At 32.4% G+C, this 27,015-nt stretch overlaps 4 protein-coding genes and 1 long non-coding RNA gene across 5 annotated transcripts; 3 read left to right on the forward strand and 2 right to left on the reverse strand.

The window, feature by feature from the left end:
• The first annotated feature begins 1,838 nt into the window (after window positions 1–1,838).
• LOC130496466 (WUSCHEL-related homeobox 3-like) lies at window positions 1,839–3,053 on the forward strand. The gene is made up of 2 exons (XM_056988533.1): window positions 1,839–2,276; window positions 2,674–3,053. The coding sequence occupies exons 1-2, from the start codon at window positions 1,863–1,865 to the stop codon at window positions 2,962–2,964; spliced, it is 705 nt and encodes a 234-aa protein (XP_056844513.1). The 5' UTR covers window positions 1,839–1,862; the 3' UTR covers window positions 2,965–3,053.
• Window positions 3,054–7,054: 4,001 nt separating this feature from the next.
• LOC108811386 (agamous-like MADS-box protein AGL62) lies at window positions 7,055–8,877 on the forward strand. The gene is made up of 3 exons (XM_018583440.2): window positions 7,055–7,360; window positions 8,089–8,366; window positions 8,745–8,877. The coding sequence occupies exons 1-3, from the start codon at window positions 7,055–7,057 to the stop codon at window positions 8,875–8,877; spliced, it is 717 nt and encodes a 238-aa protein (XP_018438942.2).
• Window positions 8,878–10,040: 1,163 nt separating this feature from the next.
• On the reverse strand, window positions 10,041–11,932 carry LOC108810964 (protein NRT1/ PTR FAMILY 4.2-like). The gene is made up of 4 exons (XM_018583032.2): window positions 11,836–11,932; window positions 11,536–11,753; window positions 10,944–11,452; window positions 10,041–10,867 (listed from the first exon to the last, which is right to left on the reverse strand). The coding sequence occupies exons 1-4, from the start codon at window positions 11,930–11,932 to the stop codon at window positions 10,135–10,137; spliced, it is 1,557 nt and encodes a 518-aa protein (XP_018438534.2). The 3' UTR covers window positions 10,041–10,134.
• Window positions 11,933–21,113: 9,181 nt separating this feature from the next.
• On the reverse strand, window positions 21,114–22,899 carry LOC108811463 (3-ketoacyl-CoA synthase 12). Its single transcript, XM_018583510.2, has one exon. It carries the CDS (start codon window positions 22,795–22,797, stop codon window positions 21,349–21,351), a length of 1,449 nt encoding a protein of 482 aa, XP_018439012.2. The 5' UTR covers window positions 22,798–22,899; the 3' UTR covers window positions 21,114–21,348.
• Window positions 22,900–24,565: 1,666 nt separating this feature from the next.
• On the forward strand, window positions 24,566–26,695 carry LOC130495991 (uncharacterized). Its single transcript, XR_008935022.1, has 2 exons — window positions 24,566–24,627; window positions 25,586–26,695. It is a non-coding gene; the product is annotated as an uncharacterized LOC130495991 (long non-coding RNA).
• The last annotated feature ends 320 nt before the right edge of the window (window positions 26,696–27,015 follow it).

A 27,015-nucleotide genomic window follows, 5' to 3' on the forward strand; every position in this document is an offset into this window, starting at 1 on the left:
ACTAAACTGAAACGAATGGATTATAAATTTTCAATTGAAATTTTTATTGGTAATATATAAGAGTATCTCCAAAAACATTATATAACTTCAAATATGAAGTCTTTTGCTTTCTAAAAAGAAACTTCAAAATTTTAAATTTTAAATTTTGAGTTGTGAATTTTCAAATATAAAGTGTCATTACTCAAAACTTTGAATTTAAAATTTTTCGTTGTATTTTGATTTTTAAAAACGAGAATTTTCAATATCGGTATTTTTAAATGAGTCCATAAATATCCTTTGGCCCCAAGAAAAATGTGTATCCAAAATCAAGAATGTTAACAGAGAGAGAGAGAGAGAGAGAGAGAGAGAGAGAGAGGAGAGAGAGAGAGAGAGAGAGAGAGAGAGAGAGAGAGAGAGAGAGAGAGAGAGAGAGAGAGAGAGAGAGAGAGAGAGAGAGAGAGAGAGAGAGAGAGAGAGAGCCTACGAAAACTGATAGGTGCGAATGCTAATGCATGCAATGTTTTTGCATGCAGACATTAATAAAGTCAAAATTCTCAGTTTCTCGAGATTCTGAACAGACAATTCCATGCGTGATGTAATATGAAATACATTTATATGTTTTAGTTTATAAAAGTTGTAAAATTAGCATATGTCAACGCTAAAATTAGCATATGTCAACTCTACACAATATTGTATGATTAACAATAATTAACTTTTTCATTTTCATAATGATGAGAATGAATTAGTACATATGTGCTACTAACTACATGTAACTTGGTTTACAAATTATCTTTTTTATTGTTCAACGGTTGTACAAATCACTTACTTATCTCTGTAAAGATTGGAGAAAATTTACCCTCTGTCGTTTAATATGATGTGTCAACGTCTTTCTGTTGAGAGAAAGTGAATCATAATAAAGTAATTATGACATAATCATTTAAGTTTCTCCCTCCATCATCTCTCAGCATACATGCATATATAATTATACATTCCAGGTCTTGATATGACTGATCACATTCTAAGGATCTTTATCGTCTATTATTATTTTGTTAACTGAACTATCATTTCTTTCTTTTTAGTCTTTATGGAGAAAAAGTAAAGAAAACTGATTAATATTTGTGTTTTCATGTTTGCACAGAGACGGATCAGTCGATGTCTTCGTTAATTGTATAAATGAGAGAATTGTGCAATAGTATACTGTATTTAAAAACCCTGTTGAGTGATCCACCTCGAGAACCCATGCCTTTTTTTTGTGATTGCTCTCTCTCTCTCTCTCTCTCTCTCTAGATATTGTTTTACAAGAGTGATTGATTAATTGTCTTCTACTTTAACTTTTATGTAGGCGGTCCTCATCAGAATACAATGATGTTTAATTTGTTTGAAAATTTTGTAAAGATAGTTCACAATTATGGGACACTTATAAGGTAAGTGTGGCCGTCGTATTAATATGTATTATTATTAGTTATACATCATTAACATATGACTGTATACGCTGGTGAAAACTACCGACAAAAGAAAACTGAAAGTGAAAACTAAAGTTATCAAAAAAGAATTATCCCTGTATACATATACTATATTCAAATTTGCAGAGTAGGTACGTTATAATTTGGAGCATATGGAATGGGCAGTATCAATGTAAATGCATTTATAACATAAAAACAATACAGACTATACAGTACAATGTTCTTTCTTTATGTTTGTTTTTTTGTCTTAACTGTTGTCTCTCTCATGCGTCCCTTTCCAATGCACGTTAAATTAAATAAAAATTCCCATTTTCTCTCGAACCATATTGCCTCATTTCGGGCATAAATAAAGCATCAACATTTGGAGATATCATAACAATTACATAACATACACAAAACATCAATATACTGTGTAACGGAATGAGTCCGGTAGCTTCAACGAGGTGGTGCCCGACGCCGGAACAACTGATGATCTTGGAAGAGATGTACGGAAGCGGTATACGGACTCCTAATGCCGTGCAGGTACAGCAGATCACAGCTCACTTAGCTTTCTATGGACGCATCGAAGGCAAAAACGTCTTTTACTGGTTTCAGAACCATAAGGCGAGAGATAGACAGAAGCTGAGAAAGAAACTCGCTAAGAAACTTCACCAACAACAAAATCATCTCCAGCTCCAGCTCCAACAAATTAAACCCAGACCAATATCGATGATGTCTCCACCACTTAATAACATCATTGAGTATCAAAATCCTTGCCATCATCACCATCGTCCCTATGATCATATGTCTTTCGCTTGCTGGTCTCAGCCTTCTCCCATTTGTCTTTCTCATGAGGTATGTAGTATACTCAATCGTGTACTTTATTTTGGGTTGAAAGTTCTTATAAAGTAATATTGGATGCAATATTTATAATCAAACTGGCTTTACATCGATATAAACAACCAAAATCTGAGCCTAAACCCTGGTTTATTAATTAACACATTAATGTATTCTATTTACATAAATTTCCTTATAGCCGGATAAATTTAAACTGACTCGAAGCTTTATAATATCATACATTTTTGCTACTTAATTACTTAAACCGCTTACTCAGAAAGTCGGTAAGGAGGAATGTTAACGTGTTGATATGCTTGATAATTTTGTTTGCCCTAGTTGTTAATTTTATGTTGTATGATGATAACTTTAAGTTTGGACAAAAATGAGAATATACTAATATTTTTGGAAAATACAGGGAACTGGAGTAGAAATACAAAGTAAAGTGGTGAATGAATATTATCGAAACAAAAGTGGACCTGGAGATATGTTGATGCCAAAACGAATCAAGGGTCAAAACTCATCGTACGGTCAAGATTGGATGATGATGGATATGGGCACACGACCATCATATCATTCATCATCATCATCATCATCACACATTCCATGTTACAACATGATGATGAACAGTCCGAAGATACCACTAAAAACCCTTGAACTCTTTCCAATCTCACCCATCAACTCGAAACAAGACAGTACCAAACTTTAAAGAAAAGACAACATTTACAAAAGAGATTCTGCAGGTGTTTCATTCATGTGTCATATAGATCTCTCTCTCTCTCTCTCTCTCTCTCTCTCTCTCTCTCTCTCTCTCTCTCTCTCTCTCTCTCTCTCTCTCTCTCTCTCTCTCTCTTATGTCTATGTCTCACCAGTAAAATTAATGTTTAGTATCTCTTCTTCTTACATAGATGTTTGGTTAGGAGTTATTATGAGTTGTAAACTTGGGTGTCTTGGTTTCTGTAACTGCATGCAATGCATGTGTAGGCTATTATCTTTAGGAGTAGACAGTGAGAAAGATCTCCTTTGTCTAATGTGTAACTTCCCTCTTTATTTTGATGTGGTCACATTTACTTTTGATGTGTACCATAATTCCTTTCTTTTTGTTAATATCCCATAATAGTAATTACTGAAAGTGATTATAAACTTTCTTTCCTTTGTTTTAATAGTCAACTGATTCCAATTGAACTTTACATCATTTTAGAAAACTTTCTTGTAGATCCATCATGTACATAAAAACATGTTTTTGATTCTATGTTATTAAATGATATTTTTTAAGTAGTAGTATCAGTAGGGTCAATCAAATAAGAAACATATTTAAGAAAATATTATTAGTTAACTTCTCTTATACAAACATCTGTTTCTGAACCTGTTGATTATATATGGAAATAGGGGTACTCTGACGAATGGATAAATAATGAATTAGTGAATAAAAAGCAACTTACTGATCAGATGTATAAAAATCTTCAATAGTATTCTATAATTTTCTCTATATTTCACTCTAAATAAAAGTATTTCTATTATAGAATTGCACTCTATCATATAATTGAATTCTATTATAAAATTGAATTTACTCTAATTATTTATTTTATAATAAAGTTAGTGTATAATAGAGTAAAATATAGAAGAATGTTGTTTTTCATTCTAAAATAGAGTAAAATAATATCATTCATCTATATTTCACTTTATACTGAGCAAATTTAACTCTATAAAAAGTTGTTCTATTTTAGAATAAAATATTGAGTACTATTAGAGATGTCCTATTTTTTTCACTTGTAGTTTGGTACGTTGTCAAATAAATACATTGTCATGGAAAATACAAGAAAGGATATCTTGATTTACATACGTCTACAAGGTCTAAAATGAAGAAAAAAAACAGTGGGATAGTTCTTATATTATCAGAAGGTTTTTGAAATCATTGATTGAAAGTGAAACCACATTAATCATATTCCGATATCATTACAAGTAAACATTAGATACCCGGTAGACGATATTCATCATGAATCCATAGGGAAAGACCGCAACGCATTCTCGACGAATATGTTTCATCGGGTGTATCTCATTAAAAACAATTGTTAGAAATTCATCCAAGATTTCTGACAGATTCTCGACGACTGTTTTTCCAAATATAATTCGACGAATATGTTCAATTAAGAGTTTTTATTAAAAAAATATCAAAAAATTATTTACTGAACGAGCTTCGTCAAAAATTCGTTGGAAATTTTCTGTTGAGAATATCTTGATAAAGTTTTGGTTGAAAAACTTCAAAAAGTTATAATTATTTTAAAATTAATATATAAATAAAAGAAAGTTTTAGAATATAAAAATATAAATAATTTTATAGAAAATACTTCTAATAATAAAAAGCAGTGTTAAATATACACATAACAAATTGCTTAAAATAACAAATTTAAGATACCACTTAACTAACACACAAACAAACTTGATCAAAATACCTTTATTAGTGGCCAAGACATTACTAATTTCAACCTTTTAATAATTTTGAACCCAATCTCCCTCGATCTCAACAACGAACTCGGGCGAACACCACCGACGAGCGTGACTCAGACAAACTCCGGTCGGAGAACTGGGGGATTTCAACAAAGGTCTCCGCGACTACTACTGTGCTCATGGGAAGGATTCACCCTCTACGTATGTTTAATGTCTGCGACTGCTTTGTGATGAATCTTCTGATCGGGATAGACTTTTTCTTCAGATATTGCTCTGAATCGTTTTTTTTTTTTCACCTGCTTTGTTTTCTCTTGCTTCCTGATATGTTTTACGTTCCTCCACGTTATTATTCTAGATTTATCCTTTAGCTGAAGAGCAGACATGAGTTCTGTTCTCTGTGGGAATTTGTTGTCAATAGAATAAGTATAGACGAATGATACGGTGCCATGTTCTTAAGATCATGCGTTTTGAGTTTCATGGTTTTATATGAATGCAGCAATATTCAGGTTGCTGTGGACATTGATTTCCACCAGAATATGTTAGCTTCCCACCTTAAGGTGAATCTGAAGGAAGTAAATGTTGGCTGGTACTTCTCATTTTCACAGTCTTAAACTGTGATTATACCATCTCAAGTTGCTATCACATGATAAGTATGAAGCTTAGTGATGATTAGTTGTGCTACTGGTTGTTTATGCATTTCCTCATTATGAAACGTCAGATCGTGCACGTGTTCAAGTACATATACGTTCCTTTCGACTAAAGGTAACAAGCAACTCATGTGGTTGTTCTTTACAGTTACAATACTTGGTACTGTGGTTTCTTTATTCGATTTGGCAAGATGTTTATATTGCAATGCCATGTATTTGAGTTTAAACTTCAGTTATTATTGTTTGGAGTTAAGTATTTAGGGGTTGACTGCAACCTCTAAGTGAGGCTACGGTTGCAATCATCGTCGGAGGACAGGGCCTCGGCTTCGCCCATGCAAGCGTCAAGGCTAGGAGTATCGCAGGTCCCGCTGCTCTCAGAAACGTCCCAGAGCATTATCTTCCCGGGAATATGTTCCTCGGAACCAACAGAAAATGGAGAAAGCTTGCAGTCGAACTTCAGGTGCGAGGATCGAATCACAACCCCCTCAATCACTCCTAACCTTTCCTTATGAACAGACAACCTATCTTAGCTCGAGCTTTGAAGATGGAGCATTCTTTTGGCATATAATTCATATTTCATCAATGCTTCCCTTAACGCTGGCAAGAACAATGTCACTTCCATGGATCCTCGTTAGAGCGCCCAGATAACTCATTATCTTTATCATACAGAACTGAAATTCTGTGCACAAGGCACTCTGTAAGGCTTCGAGATTGGATTGTATGCTGGTGTCAACTATGGTGGCTAAGTATTGTTTATGCTCACTTCCGATAATCATCATGTAATTCTGGTTATCCTTTTTTGTAGCGCCAAATTGTTAGGGTAAAGTAAAAGTGGATTATTCATCAAACTATACAAACATGAAGTAAAGCTGTAAGAAAAGATCAAATATAGTATTTTATGGATTAATAGAAGAGGAGCACGACGTTCTACCTACTATGTTGACAGTGAATCACGGTCGTTCCTCTCTGATAGGGTTTAGAAATTTTTTATACGTGATTATGGTTGAAATCTAGGTTAGATCATTTCATATTTTATTCAAAGACAAAGAAAACATTATTCGGAACCCGGAAGATGTTTGGCAGAAAAAAGAAGATCGGCGTAATACTTGCAGTAAAAAGATTTGTTTACTCAATTAAATATCTCCGACATATAACATGTCAAATAATTAGGTGAAAACAAATATTTTCTCTACACTCCCAAAATTGACACACATGAAAAAAATGTCATTAGTCTAAAAGCAATTACTAGTGTTTAAGGGTACGGTTAACTATATTTTTAGATACCGAAAATTACTGTTTTCATATTAAAAAGATAAAACTAATAGTAAATTTTATTTCCATGATAAGATAATTTTTTAGAGAATTTTCTTTAATATTTTTGGGGAATATTGTAAAAAAGATTACTTATATATTTTCTTGGAAAATAAATGGGTGTACTTTTGACAGATCATGGTCAACTGTAAAAGATAATATTCCATCTAAAATATCATGACTATATCTTACATATGAAGTATGAGGATAACTATTAAAATTTTGAAGTGGAAATAAAAAAAATTCTATAAAATGGTAATACAGAAAGATATATTTACTTAAATTAACTTTAAAATTAAATACCCAAAGGCAACAGGTCTCTATAAATAATAAACATATACTCTTTCATTTCCAAGATCATCTTTTATTTATTTGTTAAAAATATTTGTGAGAATGGCAAGAAACACAAGTGGTCGTAAAAAAATACAGATTGTGAAAATGGAGAAGGATGCCAACCTTCAAGTTACTTTTTCAAAGAGACGACAAGGTCTTTTTAAAAAAGCTAGTGAACTTTGCACCTTATGTCGTGTAGGAATGGGATTAATTGTGTTTTCACCAGGTCAAAAAGTATTTTCTTTTGGCAATCCAGATATTAGATCCGTAATCGATAATTTCAAAAATGACAACCATAATCCTCTTATATATACCCAAGACGGTTTGAACCCAACAATCCAAAACCTCAACAGCTTACTCACTGAGGTAAACATCAATTGTTTTATTCTTAGTACGCTTCCATAAGATTATGTAGTAATCTAAATTTATATACTCCAAAGCATCGTTTATTGAATAATTATTAATTACAAAGAAATAGTTATTGAAATTATAACTATTTTCTAGCAAATAAGAAACAAGTTTAGTGATGTTTTAATATTAATAAATAAAAAAGTAACAAAAAATAAGTTGTCAACACAAATACAAGTATTCAAAATTAAACCAATAAAATTATTTGCTTTTAGAAAATAATAAACTAATAAAAGAAATAGTAAAATGTTTTATTAATGTTTTTTAATAACATGTTTGTTGAAATTTATGTTTCATGTAATCAATTACATCGATTTGATATCAATAAAATTAAGATGTTATAAAAAAATTAAAATATCATAATTATATCAATATGAAATCTTATATATATTATCGTTCATATTATGTAATATACATGTAGTTCTATTAGACTATTATTATATATTATATTTTAATCAATTGTTTTTTATTTTGTTTAAACAGTGAACAATATCAGACTATATATGTATAGTACTGTTTTAAAGAACATCGGTAAAATCAAAATTAAAGTAAATTTATCAGAGAGAATATTTTATGTTGAAAATATAAAAAAAGACTTAAGTAGTATATAAAAGATTTGGATCATTCCAACAATTTTTTTTATTTCAGTTTAGTTTTATTGTTACACATGATAAAATTCATTGCAGGAGATGACAATCCTTGAAATGGAGAAAAACAGGAAGAAAGAATTGGATGACATTAAAAATAAGAGAGAAGAAACAGAAAAATGGTGGGAAAAACCTCCGAGAGAACTTGACTTAAGTCAAAACACTTGTCTAATTAGTGCTCTGGAAAGCCTGAAAAAGGAGTTGGTAAGTCAACCGTCCCAACACTTGCAAGCAATTGATCCTCCGAATTATTATGGTGGAAGTTACAACAACATTGTTGGTGGTGGCAATACCGATCTTTTCGACCAAACAAGAACGTTCAATGCGAATGCGTCCAACTATAATCCCAACATGATTAATTTTAATCATGGACCCATGTATGGTAATGATAACAACAACATCGTTGGTGGTGGCAATGCCGATCTTTTCGACCAAACAAGAATGTTCGATGCGAATGCGTCCAACTATAATCCCAACATGATTAATGCTAATCATGGACCCATGTATGGTAACAACAACAACAACAACATTGTTGGTGGTGGCAATGCCGATCTTTTCGACCAAACAAGAATGTTCCATGCGAAGGCGTCCAACTATAATCCCAACATGATTAATTCTAATCATGGACCCATGTATGGTAACGATAACAACAACATTGTTGGTGGTGGCAATGCCAATCTTTTCGACCAAACAAGAATGTTCGATGCGAGTGCGTCCAACTATAATCCCAACATGATTAATTCTAATCATGGACCCATGTATGGTAACGATAACAACAATGTTTTTGAAGCGTTCGGTCCAAGATCCAATCTGAATTTGCCTGAGTAGAACCATGGGCACTACAAGGACCAAGGTCTGAAGGAAGAAGGAAGATGCAACATAATCTAATCATGATTTTCATCACCTTCGACTTGGTTATTTTCTTTGTCTATTTTAAATAATTTAATCTATGTATAAGATTAAATAAATAAATAAAATATATGTATAAGATATTTGCTTATGAATAAAGAATTATATCTCCAAGCTTTAATATGTATCTATATAAAAGTAGAATCATCTTTTCTGTGCTGTGACCTGAACAAGTAAAGAATGAAAGAGTGACATGCCACCATTTCTCAAAACCTAATCTTTCACGATTTTGGACCTTCATTTTCTGGACTATATCTCATATATAAAAATGGAGTGGAGAAACCAGACCACCCAGCCGCTTCAACTCCTACCTTCTAAATCAGTGTATTAATTTCTCTGCAAAAACGTTTTATCTCCGTCCACAGCAGCCTCTTCTTATGGATTTCTAAAACTCTAAGAAAAATCACCCGAGAAATAATAACCTTGAAATATGTATTCCCCGCAAACCTCTTTATCCTCACGGGTCACGGCTCAGGTTTCTGCTAGAAATGAAATTAATTTCACGACACATGGAGCAATCGGTTCCTTGAAATCCTCCGCCGATGCTGTTACCTTATCTTCTACACACTATCCAGAGAACGAGAGACATACAATGCTTCAGAACGATGGAGATAATCATGCCATACATCTCCAACTTTTTCATTGAAAACTTCTTTGGCTTTCACTTCTCATGAAGTTTTTTTCGTATTGTTGCAGACTGAGTGTTCTGAGGTGCCAAATGATTCCATTATAGACAGATATTAATCGGTCTCCTCTTTTGACTGATTTCCCCCATTGTTTTAGCCCTCGCCGCCATAAAGTATACGATCACCGGAGGTTTGTTTTTTTTTTCCATTACCAAGTTCGCGCCAAACTTTCAGTCTATCTTACCGTTCTTTTACGACGATTCAAACTTCATTTTCAAAGGAAAGGCTTCTAGCAGGTGAGAAGAAGGCAACTGATTCTCAGTATACATACTTTACTTTGTGCAATAAAATAAATAGATTCAAAGCTTTTTTGTCATACTCAGTTTTTTATGAATAAATATTTTCAAATTCATTTATTTTGTCAACAATATTTATTATATTCTGGATGATGACTTATCAAAACAGCACAACATACTCGATAATACTAGAACTATATCTCATGGACATTTTGACATAATTCATAGATATATGATACTTTGTGATTTTTCGCTTAATATCTCTTTGTCCAGAAAATATAGTTAAGAAGATTAAGAGTATTAAGAACAAAAAGGACCACATAAAACAGTTCAAGTCTTGTCTCGTTGAGATCTTCTCCACCAAGCCATTGATGGCCAAGCCAACCTGTGATGGTATTAGTGACCTCCACAAGAGCTGTGCTAAGGAAGAAACCAAATGCGGACGAGCACCAGCCCAATGCCGTGCTCATACTCTTCATGTTCGATGGAGCTTCTCTATAAAAGAAATCTAGCATCCCTCCAAATGTCAACGCATCAGACGCAGTTAGCATCAGATACTGACACATTAGCCATAAAACAGATATTTTGAAGTCGTTGTGAACCGCTTGATATTTCCTCACCGTTTCCACAATCGCTGCAATCACCATCGAAAGAGATGAGAGAGCTAGGCCATAACCTATGCGTTTTAAATTGAAGCTTGGTGATATGTCTGATGAGATCCTTTTGCCAAAATAGTCATATAAAGGTATAGATAAAATCATGAGGATTAGAGGAATAGCGACCAGAGAAGGCGCGGGGATCTCGAAGGAACCAAAGAGTTTTCTATTCATGATCATGCCTTGTTGTACTGAGAAGGTCGATAGTTGTGCCAAGCAGCAGTTCATAGCAATCGTGCTAAAAAAGATTGGTAGGAGACCCAAAAATGTTCTTGTTTCCGCAACTTCTATTGCTGAGATGTTTTTGTTCAACATTGCTTTATCTAAACACCTAATAAATGGTTTCAAGTAAATATCAAATATTTTTTTTTGATACAAACAATAATCAAATGAGCTAGACCACTTACTTTAACTTGGTATGAGAAATGCCCTCGTCTGTACAGATAAGACTCTGCATCAACTCCTCATCCAAATCAGACTTATTTTGGTTTCGTGCAGCAGAAACAATCACTTTTGTGATCCTTTTCAATGAACTTCCAGTAGGAGACTTGAATCGATAAAACGGTAACCCTGCCATGAAAATAAAGAGTCCAAGGGCTAGAATCCCGACTGAGATAGTAAAGCTCCAAAACCAACCTTTGCTCTCCTCGATTGGCACCAGAATAGTTACTGCCAAGATGCATCCAATGCATATAGAGAAGTAATACCAATTAAAGAATCTTGAGATCAGTCTTGGATTCCTCCTGTCAAGTTGATCGCCTCCATGGGTGGGCAACGAGGCTTTGATACCACCAGCACCAAAAGCCATCGCATAAAGTCCTGTAAAAAGAATCGTTGCCTGAAGAGTTGAGGGTGTTTTATCACTCTCAGGCTGGAGCTTGGAGTTATATGATTGGAATGTTAGCAAGATCAATCCCTATAAAAATGAGTAAACCTTAGAGTTAAAATACACTATGTAAATGCTAGGTGTACAATTATATATGAGGTTTTAATTTATACCATGAGTTCCAAGCAACAAAAGATGATGAAAGTTGTGAAATGAGTGAGGAAAGAGTCAGCAATGAAACCACCAACAAGAGTGAGCAAAAACGTTGTTCCCATAAAGTTAGTGACCATATTTGCTGCTGTGGCTGGTGAATAATGCATCGAGCTCATGAAGTATTCAACAAAATTGAATCCATTCGCAACGAACACTATGTTTTCCATCATCGCTACAACTACATTTAGCACACCAAATACATATAATGACTATAGAAAGATACTTAATAAATAAGAACATTTCAGATTAGTTATTTCTACCACAAGCAATAGATGCCGGTCCGATCCCACCATGTTTGCCAGGGATTGCCTCTCTACCTTTCCAATCCTCAAACCTCTCTTCTTTTTCATTCTGCATAGCTTGGTTATATAAACTATGAGTATTTTGTGTATGCGTTTATATGTGAATGTATTCTATAAACATGATAACTCTAACATAGTAGATTGCAAAGTATTTATATCATCTGAAATATCAATCAATATTAGACTTTCAAACATGCAAACAAATTTAGATCTTTCTTAAGGAAAAAGGAAATATATTGACCCATTTAACTTATTATAATATGAAAGAAATCCATAAGATCAATTAACATTTTATAATTTTATATAAATTTTTTTATTACTATTATTTAATAAAGGATCTGATAGTCAAACTGTGCATTTTATGTCATTCAAATAAAAGATCAGATTCTTTTATTTCTCATTTTTACCTTTCAGAGAAAGAGTCACTTCTTAGCTTTTTTGTTTAATATAACTGGATACTGGTAGATCGTGCTCCTGTTATTGACTATTGTGTTTTCCTATCTATTTTTACAGTTTAGCCTTTCAGATTTTGTTTAGATTATGTTTAGAGGTTGATTATTTGTAGTTTTTATAATGGGTTTAGGTTTTTGTTTTTGAAAAACCACTTTATTTGCCAATCAAGATTTTGCTAAAAATGATTCCCTAAAAGCTAAGGAAACTAATTTTTCAAATAACTACTTAATTCTACACAAAAACCAAAATCCGTGTTTTTCAGTTTTTAACCAATTTCCAACGATGATCGTTTTTTAATATATCACTTTCTTTTCGATGGTCTTTTTTCTTGTTTGTAACTAGTCTTTCTTTTCATATTTATCTCATGCTTACGCTTCCTTCTCACTCTCATACGGTCACTTCACCATCACATTGTCAAATAAACTTGTTGTACTTTATTAATATAAAATAAGTGATTATACATACAACTAGAGCAATTATTTTTTGAGTTTTTTCATCTCAACACTCAAAAAATATTTGATCATAGTTGTAAACTAAATAAGTTCTCGTACTTGTAAACTAAAAGAAGTTCAAAAATATTTCAAAAGGAAAATATAATATATATATTTATATGAAATTTACAATAGTTTTTATTTTGTATTTACATTTTGTTTTAAAATAATTTATGTGTATTTTTGACAGTATTCTATATTTTATTATTTCAAATGAATATTTTACTGTTAGTAATAATTTTATTTTATTAACTTTAAAAGTAAAAATCAAAAACTAAAAACCAAAATCTAAAACAACCATTCACGTTTTTCAAAAATACTAAAATCTACTGCAAAATCAAAAATTAAAATACAAAAAAACGAAAACCACAATTCAAAAACCAAAAACTAGAATCTAAAAAATAGAAAAACAATCATCATCTTAGACTTAGTTTATTTATTATCATGCACAACTTTATCCTTAATGGTGGCTACGTTCCCTGCATGTTGAACATTAGTTAATTAAAGAGGTTGTATGGCTAAATCTATATTTTTTTGCAACCAACTTTTACGTTAAATTACTTTAAAACTAAAGCGTCGAATATCATGATTATCCTTAACAAATAAATTGTTTATTTATTATATAATATAAACAAATTAATTAATTATAATAAAAATTGTTAAAGGAAGAAAAAAAGATACAGGTAGTAAATTTTTATGTTGTTAGATACTATCGTACTATGTAATAATGTTTTGATATTTCGTGATGATAATGACTATCTACTTTTCTATAATAAAAATAAAATCAATAAAATATTATGATAAAATCAATCAATCTATACTACTACTTTTAAAATGATTTTTTACATTCGAGTGTCCACGCTAAAAAATAAAATGGTTAATATCGTTGTTATTAATTAAAATAATCATAAAATAATAATAATAATAATAAAAGTAAAATTAGCCAAAACGTGTTTTAAGGAAAAAATATAAGTAGTATATATTCTCCATGATCCATTGATGTGTTGATGACTATTACATATTCTAACCTTCTTTTTTTACAAATTTATACTTTTAATTTATAAAAATAAGGATAAACATGTTGTTACAGTTTCTATTTTCCATATTATTCTCACAAACCTCTTTTTGATTTCCTTATATGTAAAGTTTCACAAATGATCCATAAACATTAAAGACCAGTGTACTTGTGTCGTCCAAATATATGATTTTTATTCATACATAGTGTTGTTATTAAAAAAATAATATTTTAATTGATTTCAATCTTAATTTTATAGACGAAAAAGAACAAAGAACACTAAGTAATTTCAATTTTTTATTTATTAATAATGAATATAATATATTAAAATTTTCAAAATATTTATAACACATAAGAGTTCTTTAAAAATATAACGCAATAATGAACATATATACTTTGATGAATAACTTTATCATATACAAATAATTTGACTTTCGGTTTAAAATTTTGAGAACACAAATGATAATTTATCTTGATAATTTTTTAACTATTAATCTACATATTGTTAAGTAAGTGTAAAATGATTATTTCCGCATGTGTGGATAAAACACATAATTTGTAAATATTTATCGAGGAAAAAATAGATTATCGTTATTTCAGTTCTCTTTTTTTTTGAAATTTTAGTTATCAAAAGAAAAAAAATTGTATTTTTTTGCTTTTATTTTATTTTTGTATTTCAAAGGTTTTTTGGTACAGTTTAACGAAGTAGTCTATCGAAGTAATGAGGGTTAGAAAAACAAAAGTCTAATTTCTTACTCTACTTTGCATATTTGATATGTGGTTCCATTAAGAAGACAAAGTTGAACAAAAAAGAAAGCAAAAAATGATAAAGAATTAAAAAAAAATTCGCACAGTGGTCTTTAAATTTATAACGCATGTACTTAATAATTATTTATAAAGTGGTTAAGCCCACATAGCTAATATATATATATTTGTTTAAAAGAGTTTTTTACCTGATATATTCTTACGTAGCTTACAAGTTGCAATTTATTATTTGTTTCATATGACTTTTGCAACAGCCCCCCCACCCACAAGTGCTAAAATCTCAGGACCGGTCATTCTTTTCATATATAAATAGTCAAGCTTGTATTGTTAAATGAAGGATCAGAAGTGTCATGACAAAATGTTGTAAATTCACATACAACTTTGTGACATTGTGTCGAAGAAAAATATGGTGTTTATCTTGCTCATGTTCAGACTTTAGATTTTCGGATAGTGCAGGCGATGCATGTCCTTCTTGTTATTTTAACACTAAATTTATCTTTGTTCTATATATGTCATATTCTAAGTCCGAACCCAATCTTTAATAAAATATCGATCATATTTTGATCCATATAGAGAAAACTTAGTGTTTCTTATCTCCTCTTATATAGAAAGGAAACAACTCTTAGGAATTTTTAAATAAGCAAAATCTAGCAAAACCCTATCCAATTGAAGAAATAGTAGTCGTTAATGGAAGAGAAGTCACCAGAGCCCCCGCGAGTCACCAGAGCACCGCCGGCCACCACGAACTCTCGCATGTGAGGAGATTTCATCTTGTTTCGATCTATTAAGTTTTTTCCTCTTGTTCGTTTAGATCCAACAACTAGTGAGAGTAAGGAAGTCTTAAACACCTTTTTTGTTCTCTCTTGCCTATTTCTTCTTATAGATCTTTGATCCATCGTTTAGTGTGAAAACCTATCTTTATTCTTGTAGATCTGGTTAGTGTGGTGCCGTAGAACTCAAATTTACATTGTTTTGTCTCTTGATCTGTGGATTTAGTCTAAGATGAGGGTTGGTTGTGATCTGTAGAGCCGTAGATGTGTCTTTTTACAGCGTATATGGTTAGGTATGTATATGAAACAATGCAAAAAAGTGGAATCAACAACTTTTCATGAAAGTATTCAAGAATCAACAAAAAATGCTTAAACATTTTTATATCGTTCATTTGCATATTAGATCTGAAATTCTGAACTATATTCATAGCTATGAGTATTTTCAATGTATTACTCCAATTTACTCTATAATGGTGCAACCCTAAAATAGATCTGAGCATTACTCCAGTGTATTATTTCACTTTTTACTCTAAAAAAATATTCTAAATGATTCCAATTTATTTAATAAATAATTATCGCTAATAAATTTTACTAATAAAAAATATCAATTAACCTCAACTATAAACATTCATAAAAATAAAAATTTAAGAAATTTTTCTCACAAATTCTCAACTAACACATTTCATTATATGTAATAAGATCTTTTATCCATGATTTCTTAAATTGAGCAAGAAAATTGTAAAATCGGATATCATCATCGTTTGGGAAATACTTCATCGATTATGCCAGTTCTAGAAATTATTTACCAGATTATTAAAATCACCTATTTTATGTTATATTATTTTTATATTTTATGTTTAGTTTGGTATTTTTTTATTAGTTTATAAATTTTTATGTAAATTATTAAATAATCTTTTAAAGAACATCATTTTTATTTTCATTTTATTGTATTATTTTAAAATATTATTTAAGTATGAAATAAAAACATTCAAAATTTAAAAGACCATTTTGTAAATAAATAAAATTCAACTCAAAAATTGAGTAATAAATAAGATTACTCTATAAGTAGGGTAACCCTAGCTATTACATTATTTTGGAGTTGGAAATGAAGTGGAGTTGGAGCATATTTTACTTCAAAAGGGTGTTTGTAGTAGAAAATGGAACAGAGTTGGAGAAACCCTAAATTAGATTAGGACGTGTTCGATTAAACATTTTTCATTTGTAACTCATAGGGCATCTCATATCCCACTCATTTTCTTACTTTAAAATAGATTAAAATGGAATATGGAGTAAAAATTCGGTCAAACCAATTTCATATTCTATTTCATAATAGAGTTTACTTCATATATGGAGTAATCTATATTTTTGTTTTTATCACTCCATTATAGAGTTAGAAATAGAATAGAGTTAAAAAAATTATTTCATATTCACTTTTACTCTATTTTAGAATGAAAAATAGAGTTTTACATGGTAAATGTTCTAACAAAAAAAACAAGTATATGTGTACAAATTACATGATCTTGACCGTTGCGTTTGATCAGCACTAATGTGGCTTCTTTTTCCACGAACCGAGACTAATCGGAATGCTACTATCTTCAGCGACTAAGAAAGATAAGTATATACCCTAAGGCATTTAATCTCATTAAACCTACGGAGTGGTTGTATGATTATATGAAAGACTTATTGATGTCATGGTTCATCAGATCCTAAATTTGAGAAACTATATGTATATAGGTACTGTGTAAGTGTTTTTTTTTTTGGTCAAACATGCTTAATATATATTATGAAAACAGAGTTTCCTCTCATCCAAGGAGAGTTTTAAACACAAACATAGCATCTTTGGCTAGATGATCTGCGATCATATTACAACGTCGAGGAACAAAACAAAAGGAGATAGAAGACAGGGAGCTTCTCAACACGCTAATGTCATGGAGAATCCCTTGGAGAGCAATCACTGAAGTGTTTCCTGTGATCAATTTAATCAAACCTTTAAAATCTGAAAAACAGATTAGGTCTTTGATGTTTTGGGAGATTGCAGCCTTGATCCCCTCTTTAAGAGCCATTCTTTCTGCAACCAGAGGCGATGCCATAAAAAGACCAGACTTTGAACCTTGCAGCAAGATAGTACCGGCAGAGTCAGAGATCGTCCATCCCAAGCCCCCTGCAGAAGAAGTACTATCCCACGCCGCATCAGTGTAGCAAAGAGCCGCCGTTGTCTGGAACTGGTGTTGAGGAGCACTAGCAGTGAAGTCTTTAGACGAAACAGAGCGAGGGGGGTCAGCCTTTGCAGTGAGGTCTTGCCATTCTCTTGCATGTTTAATAGCTTTACCAAGAACCTCTGTTTCAGAGAAAGACTTATTTTCAAACACCAATTGGTTCCTAGACGTCCATAGTACCCACAATATCCAAGGGTAGAGAGGCACCGATAATCCCACGGGTGGGAGATTAATCATTTTGGTGCAGTCTAGTAGCAGAGCTTCCATCGATGAGGGTTGCGCAGCTGGGAGGTGCATTACCGGGGCGGATTGCCACACTTTTTGCGCAAACGGACAGAGGAACATGACATGAGTTGTAGACTCGAGCAGACCGCATCGTTTACAACTCCCATCGTTCGTGATTCCACGCTTCTGAGAAACTGGTATCTGCAGAATTTAGGCGTTCCTAAAACTTAAAAATAATATAAATAATAATATATAGAATATAGAAAGAATTGCTTAAATAACTCAGCGATTCCCCTACTGCCACAGCATTACTGGTGAGCTTCCACAGGAAGTTTTTAAGCTTGGGTGAGCTTCCATAGGTACTGTGTAAGTGTAACTACCAAAAATCCCTATATATTTAAAATCACTGTTAAGGAACAACATGTAGGATTCACATTGTATAATGTAAGTACGTACGAAAAATATATCACTGATTCTCTTTCTTAATCCATACTCGTTTAAGATCGTCTGTAAAACTCATTTTCTACTGCCACTTTTATCCGTTGAAGCACGTGTGTATCTAGAAAAAGAAAGGTAGGTGATTCAGTGATAAATTCGATTTGGACATTACGAAATCAGGGCAGTAAGTTTATGTCATATCACGATTGTCTTTGGTTGGATTTATTCAACCATAGAGAAATAGAATCCTGTTGGGTCGCCACAACTCATAATGATACATTATCGACTAGAGTGGGAGGGGACTAATAAATGTCCAGCTGTGTTGAGTGGCAAAATTAAAAGAAGAATGGGTCACACAGTGTTTTATTTCGATTTTGGACCGCTTCCTTTCTACTGTCACTTACCTGTCCCTATTTATTACCCTTTTAGTTTCCCTTTTCTGATTTCTCAATTATTATTATAAAACAATAAATCAATATTATCTCAATTTCATTTCCCACCGTTTGTTGTAGTATATTAGAAACTTAGCTCATAATTTCAAAATACATGAAATTTTAGGTTACTTTACAATCATTGGTTACACAGTTTTAATAAATATAAAAGTTACATTAATATATATAATAAAAACATCTTTTATTTTGTAACATCAAAAAAAATTTAAACATCGCGAATATAAAACAGAGGGAACAAGATATTATAACTATACCACATAGAAGACATTGATTTAAAATACTAACATAAGAATATATCCTGATGAAAAATTAATACTACTACCAATTTACTACTCCCTCCGTTTCTTAAAGAGTGTCGTTGTGACATTTTCCACACAGATTAAGAAAGTCGTTGAAATATATGTAAGTTGTAATTAATTATATCTCTTTGACCAATAGTATTTTAGATAAATAAAATTATTTATAAAATCAATGCAGTTTGCAATTAATTTTCAGCTGAAAGTTAGTATAATTTACATTAGAATTGTAAAGTGATACTCTTTGTGTAACAAAAAAATGAGCTCAGAGTGACACTTATTATAAAACAGAAGAAGTAATTTAAAGCTCTGTTAATTTAAAATCCGGGTTTTCATCCGAAGAACAAGGGACTGCATTTCTCGTTGGAAACAATGGGTTTGTTTTACTTTTACCATTTAATGGGTTAAATGCGAGTTATGGTTTCTCTCGTTTTCTTCTTGCAATAGAAAAAACTGGAACTATATTGAATTCGTTACAGAGAGTAGAGATGCTTGGTCCATAAAGCAACTAAGCCACAGCTCACAGCAGGGGCGGATCCAGACTAAATATTTGCATGGGGCACAAATAAATGACATAACAAAAGGTGAAAATAATGATAAGTAAAATTATGTTTATGCAATTTTTATTTAGAAAAATTAAACTTACAATTATTTTAAAAATCTGAATCTTTAAAATAATTAATAAAAACTATTTTTCGTTAATTTATAAATTTCTTTGATATAAAATGATTTTGACCAACATATAATAGTAAAATAGCTTCATATAAAATATGATGAAAAATAGCTTCATATAAAATAGCTTCATATAAAATATGATGAAAAGTAGATTCATATAAAATAGCTTCATATAAAATATGATGAAAAATAACATTTTGTAAATGAGATCCAAATTATCTTGATTTACTAAAAAATAATTGATTATATTCTCAAATAACATATTGACAAAAAAACTGATAAACAAATAAATGTGTATTGAAAATATAAAATGTAACAAGTAGAAATGATAATAAAAATATGGAGGAAAAAAAGGAAAATATGAGATATAGCTAAGAAGAAAATGATAATAAAAAGAAAAATGTGACACAAGACTCATTGGTGTGGGGAATCAACACTAATCCCTTCCCACTATTGTCATTACGGGTAACCAACTGCTCTAATTGATCAACAACTTGTATTTGCTCAGGAAAATAATATAATCAGTATGGGGTACATGCCCCACCCTCCCACAACTTGGGTCCGCCCCTGGCTCACAGAATCAAGGGTATCTTAATAAAGTAAAAAAATGGCAGGGCCTCAGACAAAATTATAATTATGTTTTATTGGGTTAATCCAAAATCGACTTGGAATATAAGTAGTCTAAAATTGGAAAAATATCGATCATTATCAATTCTTTTCTTTGCTTGACTATATGCTCTTACAACGACAATTATTTTTTCAATTATGTCCTCTCCGTTTGAAATCTACTGCATCAAAAACCCTTGGAGAGTTTGAGTCTGAGATAATCATGTTAAACTAAATTGGTCCTAATTGAGGCATTTGTTCACTTTATTTTGTTGTCGTGATTCGTGAGCCATGACCCATGAGTAAACTTTATTAAGCGTACCTAATTTAATGCTAGTATTATTTAGGGATCTCTATTAATAATTGCGATTGTTGTCATTATATGTGGAGAAAATTGGGGCCCGGGATCTAGTGGGTGAAATGAAATGCTCATTGAATGTTTTGCCTACCAAACAGACTCGTTTTCAGTTTATCTGAGAAACTGTTCCAAGAATACAAAAAATATATTTTATGTCGCATGTAAATGTAAACGTTATCTTAACAACGAAAAGTAGATTAAGACATGTTCGGCATTTGAACGTCATAACTCAGAACCATACTCATGAAGGCTCTGTATTTCCTTGTAATAGTTTCAAACCAAATAACTGAAAATCTATAATTACGTAAACAGAGGAGTAGAATGAATTTCTACCTTGACAAAGTTCAGTAAATGGGAAACAATAGTCAAAAATATTGATTCAAACTAAAGTGCAAAATGAACATTGATTCAAAAATATTAAAAGATGCAACTTTTAACGCAAGAAAAAGAGGGCAACATTCCATTCGGATGGCAAATTAGAAAAATACTCATCGTATTGGAAGGGCACATGCCCCAGAATTTCTTTAACAAATTATAACACAAAAAAATTATATCAAGCAAATATGTAACCAAAGTTTCTTTTACATGCATTCATATCCCATTTTCAATCCAATTCAAACACGTAAATTAAAGGGAAAAATAAAAAGAAAAGAAAGAGAATATCGTCACCTTTGTGTTGTCTTTGTGTTTTTGTTTCTGTGCGGAAACGTTTTACATATACTCGTCAGGGATCTTGAAAGTCTCAGGGATCTCGAAAGTTTCAGGATCTTCATCTTGAAGCCAACCATACATCTTTGTAAAAGGATTCGAAATCGATTTAGGTGGAAAATCATTAATGCAATGATTCCACACATTCTCTTTTGATTCTCCAATGGTTAGATCTCTCAAAACTTCCCAAACGCAGCTATTACACTTAAACCCAGCTCCAAAGCTTATCATAAACACTCTATCTCCTCTCTTCAGTCTCTTCTTAGCCTCCATGTAAGCCAAAACATACCACAAACTACTAGCCGAGGTGTTCCCAAACCTGTAAAGAGTCATCCTCGCCGGCTCAATATCATAGTCGGTTAAATCCAAGCTATGTTGAATCCCATCAATCACAGCTTTTCCTCCTGTATGAATGCAAAAATGTTCAATCCCGGTCTTGAAGTTGATCCCTGCCTTTATAGGAGTCCCCGGTAAGATATTCGTGGAGCCCTTGCTAGGGTTTTGACGCATCTTGATTTTCTTGATGAAAAGCTTTGACATGAACCTCAAGAGCTCTGTTACAGGAAGAATCTTGGGTGCTATAACCTTCAGATTGTCTACTAAAGCGCGAGTGGCTGCTTTTGGTAGATTCTTCCCCAAGTAAAACCCTACACGACCTTGTTTGTCCTCGGCCTGGATACAGCAGTTGTAAGACTCCTCTCTAGCTCCATGGTGAGTCCGTACCAGACACTTGAGCTTAAACATTGCTTTCTTTCTCAAGCTACGTTTGTTAGTCAAGAGAATAGCAGCACCACCGGATCGGAACAAGCAGTTAGCTAGAATCATCGAACGGTTGTTTCCGCTATACCAATTGGGGCTCAAAGACTCGGAGGTAGCAACGAGAGCTAGTTTGTTTGGGTAGCTTTTGAATATGTTTTTGACGATGTCTACAGATATTAGACTTGCGCTACATCCCATGCCGGTTAAGTTGAAGACTTTGATGTCTTCCCTCATCTTGTAATGGTTTATGATTCTTGAAGGTAAAGAAGGCATTGAAGTGAGCATGGAGACGTTGACTACGAGGATGTCGACTTCTTTAGGTGAGATTTGTTGTCTCTCCAGGAGTTTTCCGATGGTGTCTACGTAGAACTCTTCCATCTCCGAGATCCCATCTTGCAACGTAGGACGCTCTTCTCTGCCTTCGAAGACGAGTCGCGGAGCGTAAGTTTGTTCACCGATCCCTGAGCTCACGATGGCTTTGAGAAGGAACTTGTATTCCTCTAAACCGAGGTTTTTATTTCGGTGAATGATTTCTCCACTGAAGTGAGTACTCACCATTCTATCGTCGGATGGTTTATGACATTGATAGTCTAAGATGTAGCAATCTTTGTCTTTCTTTGAGTCTATGAGTTTCCAGATCTTGAAGAAAAGATAAGAGGCAAGGATGGAGAATATGAGAAGGAGAAGATCCATATTTTTTTTCTGCTTTTTTGTTTGTGTGTTTGTTTTGGGGGCTAAGAAAAAATAATGAAATGAGTAAGATGCTTGAGAATGAAGTGTAGACTGTAAAAGGGGATTATATAAGAGAACATGATAATGGGATGAGGAAACGGACAGCTATGAACTTTTCAGTGGGTTCTACGTTATCGTTGAATTTTGTTTGAGAATCTAAATGCCCCTTTAAATAAATTTTTTACTGCTTTAAAGCTTAAGGTGAATTGTTTTACTTCACTAAGAGACAAGTGGGGATACATTGATGTTTACGTATACATGATGCAATGCGTGTTCCTTTGTTAAATGTAATTACTGAAAGAGTTTTGACAGAATGCTTTTCTTAGAAATGGGTAAAAACTTGTTAACTTGCTAAGAACTTACACGTCCGAAAATATCAGACTTAAATACAATATCAAATATTTTTCTAATTGGTAATTTTTCTCATGTTGTTATGTGGCTACCTTAAGGTTGATGTTTAGAACTGTTTTATGGTTAGACGTTAGTAACGATGAGGGTAAGTACTATCTTATATAGTTGTGTCATGTTTGAGTTTTGAAGAGGCATATATAAATTTGTTATGGTTTTAGAAATTGTTGACATAAATTACTAGCTTGGTTTTTCATGTGGTTGGGAACTTGGGAACTGATAAGTGATCGAGGAAACTAAGCTTCATCTGAAAATGTGGCATATTTTTTTCCAAAAAGACTATGGCATAGTCTCACTTAAGAATGCTTCGTTGGATTTGTTTGATAGTGACGAAGATAAGAGTAGTCTAACCTTTTCCTCCACAAGTAACGTAAGCTCTTCCTCCACAAGTAGTGTAACGCATCGGTACATTACGTTGGATCAATATTTTGATGCTCTCTATGAGAAAACTAAGATTTCTTTTAATTATCACTTTTGTGTGTTTTCTTCTTCAAAACTGAGTTGGACTATGTTTTGTTAGATTTTGATTCAAAACAAATATTTAGGTTCTTTTCTATATTTGAAATGAGTTAGACGAGAGAACAAGCTTTGACCGCCATTGTTGCAGCTTTCAACAACGATTTGCAAGAAGTAACCATCTGAGTAATTATCACTTAGATCCTTACGAAAGCAGCCAGAATCACATCTTTAAGTTTCAGTACAGAAACCTTGAGACTTGAGACTTGGTATTATACCACTTCCAACCTACTTCTACTTCTAAAATAGAGGTAAATTTCATTCCAACGTGTCCTTTTAAGATAAAAATACTTTATTTTCTCTTATTTGTAGAAGAATTTATATTTTCTACTATTTATAAAATAAGATATTATACTAATATAAATGAAAAGTATTTTTTTTTGAAACACTAAATGAAAAGTATAGAATTCCTTTATTTAGTAGAATGCATTGGAGTGAAAAAATGACTTCTATTTTAGCGTTCTTTCATTATAGAGAAAAAAAATAGATTAGATCTTAAGTTGAGATTTTTTTGTGGCAGTAAGTAAAGATTAGGTTAAAAGTTTAAAGAGTAAAAGTATGCCAGCCTTGTAAAATTCAAAATCAAAACTTTAAGTTGAATTTTACAAGGCTGACATACTGTATTTTTACTTTTTAGTTCTTCTTATTTTACTCTTTAGTTCTTTTTTTTACTCTTTAGTTCAGTCCATTAGTCTTCTTTAATCGAGAAAACTTTAGTGTGGCATGTTATTGCGCATATTTTGATATCGACAATCTATATGCATTTATGATCTGCATGATTAAATATGAAACCAACTGTGTGTTGACAGTGGATATCATGAGGCTCATTGGATGATTATTGGTTGACAGAGAGCTGCTCCCATACTGGTAAGCTCGAAATTATTTTCAATCCATTCACCATTAGCATTCATTACGTTACCAACTTGTCATTCATAACGTAGATGCCATAAAACCAACGAGCTTCAGAATCCATTACCTGACTTTTGAATAATTGTTAGCACAATTGTAGTCTAGCATATACATATACACATACGCATATGCATAGCAAAAAGAGTGATGAAACAGTGTTCTACAATTATCACATGCTCCTTTTCCCCATTCTCTAATCGAATATTGCCTAGAGATACCTTAACCCCATCTCCAAATTCCTTCTGTTTTTCATTTCATAGTTTATGGTTCGTTGATGTATTATTAAAGAGATTGTTGAAATGTGAGTTGGAGTTTTGGAGAAGAATGTGAGCATGTGAGCATTGGAAGGAAGTGAAGAAGAGCGAAAAATAAAATAAAATGTGAGTGAAATTGTTTTAAGTCATCTCAACTTCCACCAAACTGAATGTGTGGTTTAAGAGTTTACGTATTAATTTTAATTACTATAAGCGCTTTGGCTCACACCTTCTGCGTGCGTTTATTCGCTTAAACACTTTAGTTTTCTTATTCCTTACTTAATTCATCTCTCTGTCCCAAAAAGTTAGGTGTACATATTTATTGTATATTTATACATGTCTCCGGAACATGACTTTCTAATTTATGTATTATTACTTCTTTCTGTAAATAGGATGTATAGGCCAGTTCAAATCTACGTTAATGTATTGCACATATCCACCAACCATCTATTTTAAAACAAAGGTGAATTAACTAATGACTATAATAGAAAAAGGTAAATTAGCAAAACAACCATGTAAAAAGAGGAAGAATATGACAATTGAATCTTTCGCCTTTTCCTTTGACTTTCGGACTTTACTTCTCACATATTTTTTAGCATAAAGCTGAGAGTTTCCATCCAGGACTTCTTTAATCATTTGTTTACCACTAACCACATTTCTAGGAACATCTACAGCAACGGATGAATCATGACTCAAAGGAAATGTGCAAAAGAAAAGGAAATTAAGTGTAGTATTGCGTCAAGCATCAATGCTGTAATCTGAGGTACATAAATCTTGTAATTCAGGAAGAAAACTAAGGTGTTGCATTGTTGCAGGAAAGCTACGTACGAAAGGTTCTTATTTTGAGAGAAAACAATTACTGATGGGCTCATAGAAAGAGAAGACCTATTGCAACTGAAGATCAGGCTCTATGAAAGAAGAGATGAATATACATGATCTCATGAAGTAGATGATGGAGTGCAATTGTGAACATACTGGTCATAAAGGTTGTTAAGCATTTTTTTCTCCGAGGTCATTATGTGACATGGGATAAAATGAAGATGAGCTAAGATAAACTCACCCAAAGTTGCAGTTATTGAATCAACATGTCTTCGACTGATATATCTGTTAAAATGTATACCCATACAATCCGCGATGATTTCTGCTGGAGCTTATGGAAACAAAAGGAAGAAAGGCTTTCAGTGGTAAGATATGAACATAGACTTGCATTGTAACAAATAAGGTTGCAAAAAGTCTAGTGGAAACGTACTAATGATGTATCTGATAGAGCATCAAATTTAAGATGGTGAAAAAATGTCACAAATATTTGATGGAAGACGCATGGTGGACTAATCTGGTTCTTCTAGCCATCAGAAAAAGGAAGTTCACGTTGGTCAGCATCTTTGATCAACGTTTATGAAATAAACTTGAATAGAATAATACCGGTTATTGATCAAAGAAGGTCATGAGCTCCGGCGTCTAACAGAAAGAAAGAGGACTCCAATTACACTGACTTCGATGGTGAACTCTTAAGTTCATGATGACGATGATTGACATAGAAAGACAGAGAATCTCCTACATGTTCTAGACCAAAATTTCAGAGCATTTTGGAGATTGTAACCGAGCACAAGTCTGTTGAGATGTTGCTTGAAACTTTAAAAACTAAGGTTGTATATATAGTTGGTGCACAGAGATGCATTTAATCTGCTTCACTTGGGCAGTTTATGAAATTGTGGAACTATATATAATTGTCAGAGGCTAAATACATTAAAAAAATTGGACTGGTTTAAAAACATACAGGAAGTCACTTTAAGAAAAAACAAGAAGAATAATGATTAAGAAAGTGACGTGAGGAGCAAGGTCTGGCTTTAATATCTTTTGACATGCGTCACATCTTTAATTAGATAATCTCAAGAAGAAGATTCGTCTCAAAGAGCAACATCTACGAGAACTTTCCCAGTGAAGAGACACTTGATTGAGAGTAGATCCACAAAGAAGATGTGAAGCAACAAGAAGTTATTCTTGTAACCGAATTAAATGATTAAGGCTGCTAGGTCTGTTCTTGGTTGATCTGTTATTAGAGAAGAGCTTAAGTAAAAGGTTTTGTTTAATA

Source organism: Raphanus sativus, chromosome 6, assembly GCF_000801105.2.
Source record: "Raphanus sativus cultivar WK10039 chromosome 6, ASM80110v3, whole genome shotgun sequence".
Classification (NCBI taxonomy): Eukaryota; Viridiplantae; Streptophyta; class Magnoliopsida; order Brassicales; family Brassicaceae; genus Raphanus; species Raphanus sativus.

Excerpts from the sequence above, each read along its gene's own strand:
- LOC108811463 (XM_018583510.2), bottom strand. The coding sequence starts at position 22,797 with ATGGATCTTCTCCTTCTCATATTCTCCATCCTTGCCTCTTATCTTTTC.
- LOC108810964 (XM_018583032.2), bottom strand. The coding sequence starts at position 11,932 with ATGCAGAATGAAAAAGAAGAGAGGTTTGAGGATTGGAAAGGTAGAGAG. Across the intron at positions 11,754-11,835 it reads ACCGGCATCTATTGCTTGTG|TTGTAGCGATGATGGAAAAC; the intron begins GTAGAAATAACT and ends TGCTAAATGTAG. Across the intron at positions 11,453-11,535 it reads TTTGTTGCTTGGAACTCATG|GGATTGATCTTGCTAACATT; the intron begins GTATAAATTAAA and ends TCATTTTTATAG.
- LOC108811386 (XM_018583440.2), top strand. The coding sequence starts at position 7,055 with ATGGCAAGAAACACAAGTGGTCGTAAAAAAATACAGATTGTGAAAATG. Across the intron at positions 7,361-8,088 it reads TCAACAGCTTACTCACTGAG|GAGATGACAATCCTTGAAAT; the intron begins GTAAACATCAAT and ends AATTCATTGCAG. Across the intron at positions 8,367-8,744 it reads CTTTTCGACCAAACAAGAAC|AATGTTCGATGCGAGTGCGT; the intron begins GTTCAATGCGAA and ends CGACCAAACAAG.
- LOC130496466 (XM_056988533.1), top strand. The coding sequence starts at position 1,863 with ATGAGTCCGGTAGCTTCAACGAGGTGGTGCCCGACGCCGGAACAACTG. Across the intron at positions 2,277-2,673 it reads CCATTTGTCTTTCTCATGAG|GGAACTGGAGTAGAAATACA; the intron begins GTATGTAGTATA and ends TGGAAAATACAG.